This window comes from Chiroxiphia lanceolata, chromosome 5 (genome assembly GCF_009829145.1).
Source record: "Chiroxiphia lanceolata isolate bChiLan1 chromosome 5, bChiLan1.pri, whole genome shotgun sequence".
Lineage (NCBI taxonomy): Eukaryota > Metazoa > Chordata > Aves > Passeriformes > Pipridae > Chiroxiphia > Chiroxiphia lanceolata.
The window spans coordinates 58,433,889-58,447,836 of record NC_045641.1 but is presented as its reverse complement, the minus strand read 5'-3'; the positions used below and the strand labels follow the sequence as shown (position 1 = coordinate 58,447,836).

General features: G+C 45.1%; 1 protein-coding gene across 2 annotated transcripts in view; it reads right to left on the bottom strand.

The window, feature by feature from the left end:
- Positions 1–3,926: 3,926 nt before the first annotated feature.
- The window catches only part of TMEM178B (transmembrane protein 178B), a 241,105-nt gene continuing 231,083 nt past the window's right edge, over positions 3,927–13,948 (bottom strand). The window contains exons 4-5 of one of the 2 annotated variants that reach the window (XM_032688134.1): positions 13,865–13,937; positions 3,927–4,144 (exon numbers count right to left, since the gene is read on the bottom strand). In XM_032688134.1, coding sequence (XP_032544025.1) covers positions 4,141–4,144; positions 13,865–13,937 — 77 coding nt within the window. In that variant the 3' untranslated portion in view covers positions 3,927–4,140. Of the gene's footprint in view, positions 4,145–13,687; positions 13,938–13,948 lie in introns of those variants that run through there. The other variant, XM_032688133.1, reaches the window with a different exon arrangement.

Below are 13,948 nucleotides of genomic sequence, written 5' to 3'. Positions count from 1 at the left end.
TTTAAAGTGAGGGAGAGCCCTTTTCCTTGGTGGATGGGAGCAGGACTGACTGGGTGTCTCTCCAGGTCAGACCATGCAATGGGAGCTCCAGACTTTCAGGCACATCCTCCTCCAACTTTTCTGTCCCCACAAGCCATGGGTATAGGCTTGGCTGCAGACAGAGCTCTTTCTCTCCCTGTCTGGGGTGGTTCTTGTGCTAGCTAAAATCTCTGGTGGGCTTCCCACTCTGTGTTTCTCTGCTTCTGTTCTCCAGGTTTTGCATCCAGTGCCTGAAGCTGTTCTTCCACTGAGTGTCCCAGGCCCCCCCCCCCCGTTCCACCCTGGCCAATGACTCGTGTAAGAGAGAGGAGCACTGCAGCCACTGAAGCTAATCGGAGAAAGTTCCTGCCTGTGAGAGCAGAGAAAGTTCATGATGGATTCTCTTGCCCTCATTTCCAGCTCTGCCTGGAGGTGTGATTCCCTGGAGTAGTCATGTCTGCAGTCAGTGCCTGCTCCACTGGCTTGGAGAAGGAACTGAATCATACTGGCAGGGTTTTTGGTTGGGTAACTCAGGGAAGCTCTGCACAAGAATAATCTCTCCCCTTGCTTCCCCTCCTCACTCTTCCTTGGCTCTTCTGTAAGCAGAACATGACCTGAGCTTCATTCTCCCTAGAAGGAAATTCAGGAGTGTGCCTAGTGTATTTGTATGGCAAGCCCCACCACCTTTACACCCTGCCCCCTCTTCCCACAGCTGAGCTATTATACAGAAATATTCTCTGATTCTCAGAGTTTATTAACCTTTTTTCCAAGGGAATGAAGAGAGAGAATCACAGCTTTTGAACAGCGGCAGAAACCCATTAAATTGCTCTGTGGCAGTCTTGTCAGGAACTTGTTCCTTTAGCAGAGACTCATTTCAGAAGGCTCTACACTCACTCCCAAACCATTTGCATTCAGCAAATGCAGGAGCCACTGAGGCATTAGGGTGAGCAGGCTTGGACCCTAAGCTTTGAGCATAGCACCAGTTAGATCTCCTCTGGATCTCCTCCAAATGAAGGAACAAGGACAGTACCCTGGGACTGGGATTTATCCGTTCATCCAGCAGCACAACCCTCTGCACAGAAAAGTCTGTAGCAGCTCCTGTGCTCATACTGTCTGCTCTATACTCTACTTTTCATTAAAGGTCTCAGCAAGAGCTACACTGAGGACATTAGTTTTGTTGCTGGTACAGGTTCCTACCCTTAAGAAAGTCTTGCTGACCCAGGCTAAGGTCACTCACCTCTGAGCTTATGCTGTTAATATGGTGGTGATGCATATTAGAGAACTGCGTAGAAAATAGTATGATGCAGGGAGGGAGAGAGGAGGAGAGAGATCAAATGCACAGTGCAGTCCTGCTCACAGGATGTGTGTGCCCCTGTAAGCAGTGCCTGTTTGGAAGGGAGGTAGCTGTCACCCAGCAGGCTGGGAGTGCCTAACCTCTCCTGGACTTCCATCTGCAGGCAAGTATTGTCACTTCTGCCGACGGAATCTGAGGGAGGGATGTAAACCATGAGACTCTTCACTCAGGCATTTTGCTTTTGGCTGAGATTAGTGCTCATTGTTTAACAAAACAACAACAACAACAAAGTCATATTCTCTCCTTTTATCTCTGTTGTACAGCTGAGTGAGAGAAGAGGTAGGAAATTAAGCCTTTTATGCTGTTTCTTGATTCCAGTGCATCCAGAAATATTATATACTGCTTACCTATATTCACATTGAGATATTGCCTACCAGAAAATCCAGCTGCTGCTATATACCATCCTGGTTATATTCCATAGCCAGATGATCTTGTATTCAGAAGAGCTCCTGAAAACTACTAATACATCTGCAGCAATGATTCATTTTTCACTGAGGCAGTGACATACTAATCTATGGACCAGATGGAGTGGGGCCTTGGGCAATTGTAATCAAAGAGCAACAGCCACAGTTTGAAGGAAAGAGATTCCCAGTTGGTTTCCTATTAAATGCTTCTATTTTCATTTTGTTTTGACTCAATTGTGTGCATCACCATGGCCCACTGAACACATCTGGCTGACATCTTAGATCACATACCCAGCACATTGCTGTGTTTGCTCAGTTTCACTCCTTCCAAAGTCAGTGGCAGTGCTCTGTGATGACAACTTGTTTTATACTTGTCCTTAGGTGGAGCTGGGGAAACAACAGAATCAGTTGCAGGCAAAGGCGGGCTGAGAAAATCCATCACTGTAATGATGAACCACATCCATTCCTCTTCACCAGCAAAGTATCTTTGCCACTGTTGAAGCTAGAAGCTTAATTTGTCTTGGATGCTGGAGCACAGAATATGGCCACTTAGAACAAGTATAATCCCACCAAGTTACTATAACTTGGTCCAGTTTGGTCCCTGCCAAAAGATACACTCCCGTGTAATAATGGCCAGTAACAATTCCTAAGCCGAACCATTTCATCGGTCTGTGAAATAAAGATCTTAATGTTTTCAGGTACCAGTGAATGCATAAGTGCTCTTTGTGGTTTTTTTTTTTCTTTTCTCTAACGTAATTAGTTTAACTAGAATAAAATCTGATATTCTGCTTTTTCAGTGCCTCCCAGCTTTCGACTAAGAGTTTGCTCTTCCCGTGAGAAAAAATGTTGCTGAAGTTACAGATCTGGTCACACATACTGCTTCCTTAGGTTTGGGAAGACATTAGAGAGCTCTTCCAAAAATGTGTTCTCTACAAACTCCGTAGCATTTTCAGCAAATGTATTTCAACAAGCTCTGTGGCCAGTTTGGTTTTGTACAGTTTCACATTGTATTTATCTTCCAGAAAGTTGCTAAGTAATATGGTTTTAAATTTTTTTTATATTATTTTCACGTTGTTAATTGGCATGCTAATTATGACACAGACATTGCTTTTAAATCCCATGTAATTTCTTTCACTGCATACAGTGCATTTGCCTTGAATTCCTATCACATTGTGATCTGGTGTCAGTTCAAAGGCTGGCTTTGCTTTCAGGCTGTTTAGACCTTCTTTTAACTTCATATGCTGCTTTAAGTTTCTATAATAAGATGTTGCTGGGGCAGTGTAAAACTCTAGGATTTGGCTAGGCTAGATTGGAACAGCCTTGTATTTTACATTAAATGAAAGTGGTTTGAAGCACAGTAACAAGCCAGTGCTTGTTATCCCCGCTCTCCAAATGCACAGGCATTATTGACTCTATTTATATGACATCTTTGCTTCTTTGTTTTTTGCTTTCCCTTGCTAAGAACAGATGGGAAGGGTAATTTAAATACTGAGTACCATAAGGTACCTGAAGTAAAGTAAGTTAAGGAAATACCATAAGTGAAAGAATGAAGCATTAAACCGCTAACAGGAGATTTACAATTAAGAATTAACAAAGAAGAAAAGCTTTGCCAAGAGACAGAAATCACTCAGTCCAGAGTGAATCTTGCAGAGGATGGACGGGCCTCTGACGTGACAAATGCATGGAGAATCCCCAGTCACAGGAAAGAGGAGACTCAAGATGTCAAACATGTAAAACAGTTTATGGATTTATGCACACTGCAGCAGGTAACATAAGTTGGGATAATGTCCATCATATGATGAAAGAGGCAAGGAACACCAAACTTTACTTTGCTTCACAAAAAGACCTGAATACCAACAGAAGGAATATATAGGATGGGTAACAAAAACAGGGATAGCACCACTTGCTTACATTAAAATTATACATAGTGAAAATGTACAACACAGCAGCCAAAGATGAAATGGTCTAACTGGAAATAAATAGGACATTAATGTGTTGCCAGAAATACTTCTGGAAGACCCTTGTAGGAGAGTCACACATAGCAGAAAGTAAATGTGGAAAACAGAATGGACAGTGATAAGCTTATTAAGCACAAAGAAGTATGTGAACAAAACTGGAAAATAAATGAAAAATATATTGGAAAAGGCATAATTTATAATGCTAACCCAGAAAAGATCTCAACTCCCTTAGCATCATGCTACTACGTGCTCCCTGCAGTTCTTGTCTTCGGGAAAGATACTCTCACGTCAGAGGCAAAGAGGGGATGTTGGTAGGATCACTGAACGGAGGATGTTAGAACAGGTACCATCACATTCATTTTTGTAGGGACAAAGCACAGTTTCTTCTAGTGCCAGAACTGCCAGCTTAGCTGCAAGCAAACCAGAAAATTCTAGATAATGCAAATAATGCTTGGATAGATTACATTAACATAAAAGGTTGAATGAGTATGTCACAGGTGAGATGACAGAGGAGAGCTTGTCCCTGTAGACGAGGAAAATATATAAAGATTCATTGGGAAGGTTGGTAACATTTGCCCCTAATCTAGCTGCTTGCAGCAACCACCTGGAGCACTGCTGCACGGTGATGTTTAATGGATGTGCAGTGTCAATATTAATACAGAGTCTGAGAAACTGAAGGAGTTGATTAGGGGACTCTATTCCAATGGTTCACAGCACAAGAGTTAAGTAATTCACTTATTTCTCCAAGGACATTATTAGTGGTGCTGCAAAGCTATGCTCAAAGCTGCAAAACAATGACTTCTGTGCCACAGACACCAATGAAATGTGATATCCGTGTGTTCTAGTAAATAAGGAGATTTTGGTTTAATTCACAGAAAACAGTGTTTGCTGAAATTGGCCATGTCACACTACTGAGATTGTCAAGCCAGTTCCTCTGGGAAATTCCTTCATGCAGTTAAATGCACAGTTGGCAGGCATTTTGGGGGCCCAGACACACTTCCAGCAACCTGCATGAAAATGCAGTGGGTGCAGCTTAGAATTACATTTAATATATATTGATCTGACTTAGCAAAACAACCAACCAATACCCAAAGTTTTGTTCAACCTTGAACGAAAGAAGACTGAGATTGCCAGAGATATAGCAGAGGGAGAGAGACTATAGAGAAAATAAATAACATTATTAGCAGAATTACTATTAAAAATTATGTAGAAACTCTCATTAGTTAAGATCAAAATGGATGTGTGAAAGTCCTTCAGGGACTGAAAAATTAAAGGTCCAGGAAAATATTCCATAGACCATTAAAGGCACTGGGGAAGCTGGTCAAACTCACCAGTTATACTGAAACTGCAAGAGATTTAAATGCTTCAGCTGTGTGAGGGAGGAGAAGCTGCAGAGCTGTATCTGTTTCTCTGTGTGCACTGTAGTTTCCCTCACTTTATTAAAACAGTGGGACTCAAGTAGCTGCGTATTCCGTGGGGTTTGTCACCTGCAGCACACAGTTAGCTGTGGGAACATCTCCAGATACAAGAAGGGGGAGGGAGGAAGGGGACAATGAGCCTGTTGTTTCATCCAGGAGAAGTGGGTGGCCTCAGGATCTGCAGGTTTGTGGATATGGGAATGCTTGTCCCAAGTCAGCCTCACAGATCCAAGCAGCAGCAGATTCCTTGCTCTAATGCTGAGCTTGAAATGTCGCTAGACATCGATTTAGAAAGGAACACGTGGTCTTAACATTAGGGCTTTGATGGCCCAGCATCCCTGTCACTACTGTGCTGTCAGGCTTTTGTTGCTGTCACACAAGAGCAATGGGAGCTGGACAAGGCATAAGGCAGAGCTCCTGAAAACCAGGCACAGTTTGATCTCTTGGACCTGTCAAAACCTCAGAGTTCATAACCCGATGTATTTATGGGAGTCCTGCTGAGTCCTGCCTCAGCTGACACATCCTGGGCTGTGGGGAACCACAGCTGCTCACCTGCTCACACCCCGGGCAAGGCTTTGTCCCACAGCCTCACGAGTGGATGGGAGAGCCTGGACCAAGCATCAGTTACCAGGAATCTCACTGTAATGAAATGTGTATCCTGGTAATTTGGGAATAATTGTATCTTAGGTTAATAGCATTTGATATCTTCCCTCAACAAGTTTATTTACTCCATGACACAATTCCTGTGTGTTAAACAGAAATCACCCTCAAGGTATCATCTAATTATCTTATCATCATTCTGCAAATCTGTTTCATATTACCAATAATCTTATTACTACAACTGCAACATTCATTAAGCAAATGGAGGACAATAAAAATACATACAATAATAGCAATAAAATTAAGTTTGAATCTCACAGTGAGTGATGGATAATTCTGGATCAGATTGTTCTCATAGACTTTTTCCCATTATTTTCTAAAAAAGGTTTAAATAGCTCAAGAAAATCCTATTTCAATTACCAGGTTCTCCTCTAGAGTCTGGCCATTTTATGTGACCCGGTTACCACAAAATGGCACAGTCAGCACCAGAAATGGTTTCAGAGCCTTCCCCTTGTGAGAAGGGAGACCTCTCAGCAGAGACAACATTGCTGGATTCCCATGGCAAACACCAGTCCCTGCCCAGGCCAGCTGAACTCTGTGACAGTGATCCAACATCTCTTGAGTATGTCAGATGCTTCCAGGTGACATACTGAATGGTCTTGCATTGGACTGGAAAGCCATCCCTTTCTCCTTGACATGTAGTGGCTCCAGATGAGCAAAGCAAAATCGCAGATTTTTTCTGAGCCATCTGTATTTAAAAGATTTGGGGCTTCATCCTCAGCTCGTGGGAGTAAATGGAAATGGATTCATGAAGCACAGATGGGTAGATTTGAAGCTGTTCTTGCCTATCAGCTGTGCCAGGTTATATTCAGCTGTTACACCTGCACAGAGCCATTTGAACATGTATCAAAACAATTCCCATTCCTAGCTTTGATCCATAGTGTCTAGTCCAACAACAGATCATCATTTGTCTCACTGGAAAAATAACAGCTGACGAATGTAAGGGATTTTTTTTCCAGCTGCAAATGCATCAAAATATATTTGGAACATTTTATGGGTACATTGCACACCTGATAGAAACATCTATGACTGCTCCTCTCTGGGTACATCAAAAATATCCTCAGCCAACTTCACTATTTTTATCAACTCTTTATTTTATGTTCATTCTGACCTGTTTGTTGGGTTTTTTTCCTGTGTATCACAGATGAGTTTGTGACCTCTTTGGTATGCTTAGCCAAATGGCCAAAGAAGAAATCCAGCCCCTGAAGTACAGTAGATCCCATTAAATCAGTGAGGGGATGGGATGTTGTATACATCTGTGTATGTGCAAATTGCTGTGTGAGAGAAGACCAAGGCAGAGAGAGGAGCCTGGATGTAGTTTGGACTCTGGAGAGGCTGCTGGTCATTGCCTTTCTGTGCTGGCCTGGCACCTTCCTAGTCTGTATTCCTACAAATACTTGACATCTCTCTTTGTTTTAATATGCAAGTTGGCATTTAGCTCAATAATTCAGTACTACTACTGCAAATATAATAAAAAAGAAATACAGAGATACCCAGGTACATCTTTTAGCAAAATGGGCAAAGGGATAACAAATAAGGGGGTTTAAAAATATAAAACTCTCCTAGATCTTTAAAGAAAGAATAAAATGGGAAGTTGAAGGATAATATCACACCCCTGCTGGTATGACGGCCTGTAAATCTCTTGTCCTTTTCTCATTCATGTTGTGTGACCCTCTTGTCTGGGCTACCCTGGCCTGTGACTGTGCTCCTGTAGAGAAATACATCACAGAAGATGTATGCTACCAGTTTTAGGAGAAATGAGGCAGGTCCCAGGCCACAGGTGCTCCCACTATGCTGTTCAAAGTGGTGCAAGTCTTCTGGTATGTGAGGAGGAACAAGAGGTCAAAGCTCCCCCTCTGTCCTGAATTGCATGCTGACAGTATTTGTTCTGCTGCAGTCCTGTCTGGGCTCAGTCAGGAAATGCAAAAATGCAATCAACTTAGGGAAAAAAGCAACGTGTGCCCCTGGTTCAGTGTTTGTGATGTGGTTGGGAGCGATCTGCAAGCCCAGTGCTCTGCCTGGCTGCACGTTCCACTCAGGACCCTGTTTCATCCTCTTCCTGTCTCCTTACTCTGCCTGGCACTGCTGAGAGGGGGGCTTCTGATCTCCAACACCCTCACACTTGCTTAATGGGGGCTCCCCAGAATGCAGAATTTGTAGGAGATCTCTTTCCAGCCAACCCTTCTTGGGGCTGCAGGAGGGAGCTGGGACAGAGCAATACTTTGCCAGCTCTCACTGTGGCTCGCAAATTTGGAATGAACCATGAGAAACTGGAAATCAGTAGCGTGGTTCCCTTCCTGGCCATTCTCTTGGTGAGATGGAAGCTAAGCTGCAGACCTTGGGAAGCGGGTTTACCCTCAACCTCCTCTGCTCTCTGCAAGCAAAAGGCGGGTGTTTTCCAAACTGGCAGGAGTGAATGTGACAGCAAAGGAGAAATGAGGGGAAGGAGAACAAAGGGCTCTGCACAGAGGTGACATCCTTGAGGGCAGAGCTGGCTAGCTGAGACCTTGGTCTGTTTGCACCAGTGGTGCTATTTGTGGCTGGATGCAGACAACAGTGAGGCAGTAAACGGCCTTTTATTTAAGGTGCTGACACCTCAGGAGAAAATGAGAAAAAGAGAGGTGCTAAAAGAAAAATACCTTGCTTTTCATTCTTCTGTCCTCTCACTTCTTCCTTAAATTTTATGGGATGAACTCGCTCAATTTAAGTACTTGTCAGCAAAGGTCTGACAGGACAATCAAGAGCCATCCTCAGTGCCAGCTGGGAACATTTCCCAGGGGCCAAGCACTGGCAGCCACCTCAGCACTGCCTGGAGGTAGAGCACTGCTCCCCTCCTCCTTTTCCCCTCTCCCCAGGCAGGCCAGGCAGTGAACCTGGTGCATGACCTCCTGCACTCCCATTACCAAGTCCTGTGAGACCCTGGGCCACAGGAGCACGCTCTGTGTTCACAAATAGATGAGCACGTTCCTAATAAATGTGCAGCTCAGATCTAGCTCTGCAGAGAAGTTGTGGGGCTGGTGAAAATTAATTTGTTGTTACTGGCAAAATGGCAAAAAGGGACTCTTTTTTTACAGTCTGGGACTGTGCCACCTGGCAACATTTGTGCAGCACTACCTCAGTAGATTTCACAATAAGCTCTTGCAGATGTTAGCCTCTATTCCTGCTTACTGGTGGGCAAAGTAAGGCAGGCAGGTGGGTTGCAAGGTTTCCTGCGAGGCCATTCTGGGTGGTGCTGTTACAGCTGGAGGAGGAAGGAAAGCCTGGCTGACTGCCTGACCTGAAATACGTCTTCCCTCTGGGCATCTTCCCCTCTCTGCAGATGTGTTTCAACTTGCCAGGTGTATTTTGGAAGCATTCAGATCCTGTCTCAGATAACGTGGATCTCCATTGCAACCATGAATGTTCCCATATCATCCTCCCTGGTGGGCTCCTCTTGGGGACTCAGTCCCGGAGCAAAGATCTCAACAACGACAGAGCCTCCCGGATGAAAGGAAGAGCCAATGCGCCGCACCTTTGGCAGGAGCGGCAATGCCAGCTGTGATGGGCAAAGGTGTCACCCAGGACACAGAGCTGCTGCCACCACCTGTGTCCCCTGGCTTGGCTGGGCCTCCTGGGACACTGCACATCTTCAAGGAAAAAGCTGAGCTCTGAACGTAGTATTTTTAGACTGGTTTCCTAAGGAAATGAAGGTTCTGTCGCTTCATGTCTGTCCATCTGTCCCCATCAAACCTTGAATCCACTGGCTATTTGCAAACAAGTTTGATGGAGCACTAGAATTCTCAAAAATATTTAAATTTCTGTTTGTGAAAGTTGGTAGCTGGGAAGAGACAAAAAGTGCAAGGTAATGCATGAATCTCCATGTGACAGAAGGGAAGGAAGGAAGGACTCACCAGTCACCCCTTCTGTTTGAAAGCTCTTCATAAACCTCAGCACATGGTGTTTCTTGCTGCAAACATTGTGAGTAGAGAATTCCCAAAGGAAACAAACTATGTTAAATGAAGCAGAAGCTGCAGCCTGTCAGAGACACCCCAGATGTAAAAAGTCTGAGAAGTCAAGGCTTTGTTCACTGCACAGAGCAACACGTTTCACTCTCAGCCTCCTTTTCTCTGACAGGTTTGCAGGAAGCTTGTAAGAAACCATAACAGAAGGAAATCTGCCTTGCCGTGAAGGTGGATATTCGTTTTTGTTTCATGTTTTACCTACCCATTGAGGGCGTGTGTGTGTCCCTGTGTGTGTGTCTTCTATTTATGAGTCATTAGAAGGCATGGAAGTACTAAATGGCTTTCTGTGCACAGTGGTTTCAAATATGTATGGCCAGCTCCAAGTACCGACTGTCACTATGAAGACCTTGCTTTTGTGTTTTATTCCCTTCTCTCCCCCTTTGGCTGCCTCTGCCTTTCTAAATGCTCCCTATATCAGGGTTTATTATTTCTCCCTTTATGTTCCTGGCATGCATTTTGAGTATTGCTGTGAACAGATAGCAAAAGCCTAAGCAGGATCCTTAGTGCCTTCAGTTCTCCTGTCTAATACTTCCTGAAACACCCACCATCATCTTTGGCTGAAAGGGTTGTCTCTGGGGAGCTTAGCAGTGGAGAGATGATGGCCCAAAGCTTAGAGACTGTGACCTCTTTCTGACCCTATCTGCTGGCAGTAGAGCTCTCACGCCGCTGGGCATGCCCTTGGGCCACCAGCTCATTTCCTGGTAAAGAGCTGAGCTCTGTCAGAGGGCTTTGCTATCACAGCCAATGCAGGCTTCACTCTGAGCAGCCAGCTCCAGGTGACATCCTTGCTCCCCGTGACATCCACTTTGAATTTCAGAACTGAGAAGACCAAGGGTTTATCTGAGGATGGGAAGAAATAGCAGGGAATTAAGCAGACAAAGGAAAAGTGCGGTTTTTTACAAAGAAGCGGTCAGTGGTCAACATTTGCTGGTCAATAGAAGCTGCAGAGTAGCAGAGAGAGGGTGTTTGAGGCATGCTGGGGACGCTGGGCCAAGCCAGTGGCCTGCGTGGTGACCTCTGGGGTGGCAGCAGCCTCTGTCACTGCTGGCTGGAGACAGGCTCACTGCTTTGTTTGGCATAGGTTAGCAGGCTGATAAAATCATTGTTGAGCTGGCATAGTTCTTCCACTTCTGTCTCATGAAAATGAATAAGACCATACTCCCTCTGAGCAGGGAAGGAGCAAAAATTTTAGTAAATGTAGCTTGTTAGGTGGTCTGGTTTTCGTCTCTGCAGAAGAAGAGCTCAACCATGACTCTTTAGAGGGCCCCTGGGGAAGAGCCCAATAATGTAACAGAATAATGAGTGTCGACCTATGAATGCATTTCATTACCAGCATCCTCACCCCACGCAGCCCCAGCCTGCTGCAGTTATCACGTGTGTCTGACAAGAAAGGTCACCCTGAGATCATCCTGCCTCTGAAACAGAACAGTTGCATTTCAGTGAGGGGGTCCTCGCTCCTGGGTGGGCACAAAACATTAGCAGATACTCAAGGGAAAGCTGCACTTTGGGGTGCTGCTCAGTGACATAGCGAGGGATTTCTCTGCTCTGAAGAACTGGAGTTGTTGCCCCCTCTCCCTCTGTTTGACCTACCAAGGCCCCACGGTGTTGCAGAAGAAGCTGACAAGAGAATTTCTTTCTCCTAAATGCAATTCTCAAAATTTTCACTACTTTCCTTTCTAATTCAGTAGTTACAGCTGGAATCTTGAATAGATGGTGCTAATCCAAAGCAGGAACTGGACCATGAGAGATGAGCGCTCCTGCTACACTTCCCAAACTGTGAGCTGCCAAGTCCAGCTGCCCAGCATGGCAGGGGGGAAGTGTCTGTGTAAGGCAACCTCAGCCCTTGTCTTCCTGCCTGAGACAGCCTAACAAGGGCACAGCAAGCCCCTGCTCTGCCATGGGCAGCTTGGGTGATGTTGGGTTATTCAAATCCCTCTATTCTCTGTTCCGTCTGTGGTGAACTACAGTTAATGAATCTTCCCTTGTCTCACTCGCTGTCTGCTTTGTTTAGCTGGATTGCAGGCTTCTGTGTGATCCTATGGCTCTGCCTGATATATCCTCTCCGGACAGAGAGCCAGACCCCAGGACATGAGCAGCAGCCTGCAAAGCACCACAGAGCTGGCAGCAGCAGGGCTGAGCAACCCAGGCACTGCAGGGAGTAACTGTGCACTGGGGGGTTAAAATTCAGCCCTCAAGTGGCTAATGCAAACCTGGCAGTTTATGCACAATTTTTTCTTGAAGTCAGGCCACTCTGTTTCTGCAATGCAGGCCTTTCCACAACAGCATCTCTAGCTCAACCTTGAAGGAGCAGCTGGCTCCTTACATTCATGTTCTTCTTCCCTCTTTCCCGTACAAGCACTGAGCAGCTGAGCCCTCTGCCCCGGCGGCCACACTCCTGAGGCCTTCCGTGCCATCACTACCATGAGAGAGGGCACCTGCTTTCCCCCTTGCCACAAAGCAAGCTCTGCTGACTTCCATTTTTAGCACTGATGAATCATGTTGCCTCTGCTGATGGCAGAGGGCAAAGACCTGAGCAGCCCCGACCACTGGTGTTGGCTGCTAAACTGGAGAGGTTTCGTTCTGGGTGGGTGGCTGTGCCTGCTGGCACAGGCAGGAGTAGGCAAGGAGAGCAGACTTTTAATCAAAAGGGTTTTAATACCTCATGGTGCTGGATATGCCACTATAAAACCTTTGGTCCCTTCATTTGCCTTTTGGGGGTTGCCAGCTTCTGCACCCCCCGTCCAGCTCTTCCCCACTCCTGCTCTCCACTTTGTCCCATGGATTTTATTCAGAGGAGCAGGCAGGGCATAAGCATAAGTAAGACAAGTGTGTTCTCTTGAAATGTGGCAAAAATAGGCACATTCTTTGAGTTCTGTGTTTAGTATATCACCAAGATTTCTCCCTTCTTCAGCCATTTCTGGCAGGGAAGATGTCAAGGAATTTATGCCAGTACTGATGAGATTTTTGACAGAGAATTTCCTTTTATGCTTCTCCATTCTGACCTGTCATTTCCTTACTGCAGCTGATATTTTAGACAGAACTTCTTTGGGGCAGGAAGGACTCCATCCTGGGAACTGCAGGGGAGTGTTTGCAGTTGCTACAACCCAAAGTCTGTCACTAAAAAAACAGTCAGCTTGGGAAGAACCATCAGCCACCTGTCAGGATGTTTTAGGTGCCTCCTTATTTTTGACTGTCAGGTCTTGAGAGGTACAATGCCTAAATCAGGTAAAAAGAGCCAACACAGACAGTTTTAATATTTAACACCATAACCCACAAAATAATCGTGTACTAAAAATGCCTTGCCATCATTTTTTGTAATAGTTTAGTTCTAGGTTAATTCATTTTAAACTCACTGATTAAAAAAGAAATGAAGTTGTGGTTTTCTCTCCTATCTACTCTCTTGCTTTTCTTCTGCTAGGACAGTTGCAAGCACTTTTGTTTATTTCTTTTCATTTCTTTTTTTATACATTTGGGGTAGTTTTTGTACCTTTCCATTTGTTATGAATACCCTGACCTTTGGGTGTTCAGTCTGGGACACCTGCAGCCCGACTCTAGTTGCACACTCCAAGCCGTACAGAAAATGTGTGTCCGATGTGCTGTTGTTGGCCTGAGGATACAAGTGCAATGAGGAAGCACTAATATCAGTGCAGAGCTGTGCCTGCCAGGTTTCCCAAAGCCCTCACAGCTGAGCTCTAGAAACCCGACAGGCTGTATTCCATATTTGGTTTTAGTTGTTTATTTACTGGGGGAAGGTGGGAGCTGAACTACTGTGATGTCTTTATACATTTCAATCAAATCACAGACTTCAACACACAAAGAGATTAATGGTGTTAGAGTACTTAGAGTACATGCAATACTCTAACACTAAGGCTCCAGCAGGAATCAATCTTTTCTATGGCAGGCAGAAAACCTCCTCATAAATAGTCAGGTTGAGATACTGGTTGTGTTTGTAATGTTTCGTATGCTGTTTCTGATCAGAAGCCATCTAATCTTCATTACTGCTGGTTTTAAAAGAGCATTTCCACTACCCTATTGCTCAGAGACCACCCACCTTCCAGTTATGCTCTTTGTCCTCCATCCTTCAGCCGAGCGTGGGCATTGGTGAAAGGCGCCCAGCTCCGCTCCTGACACAAGC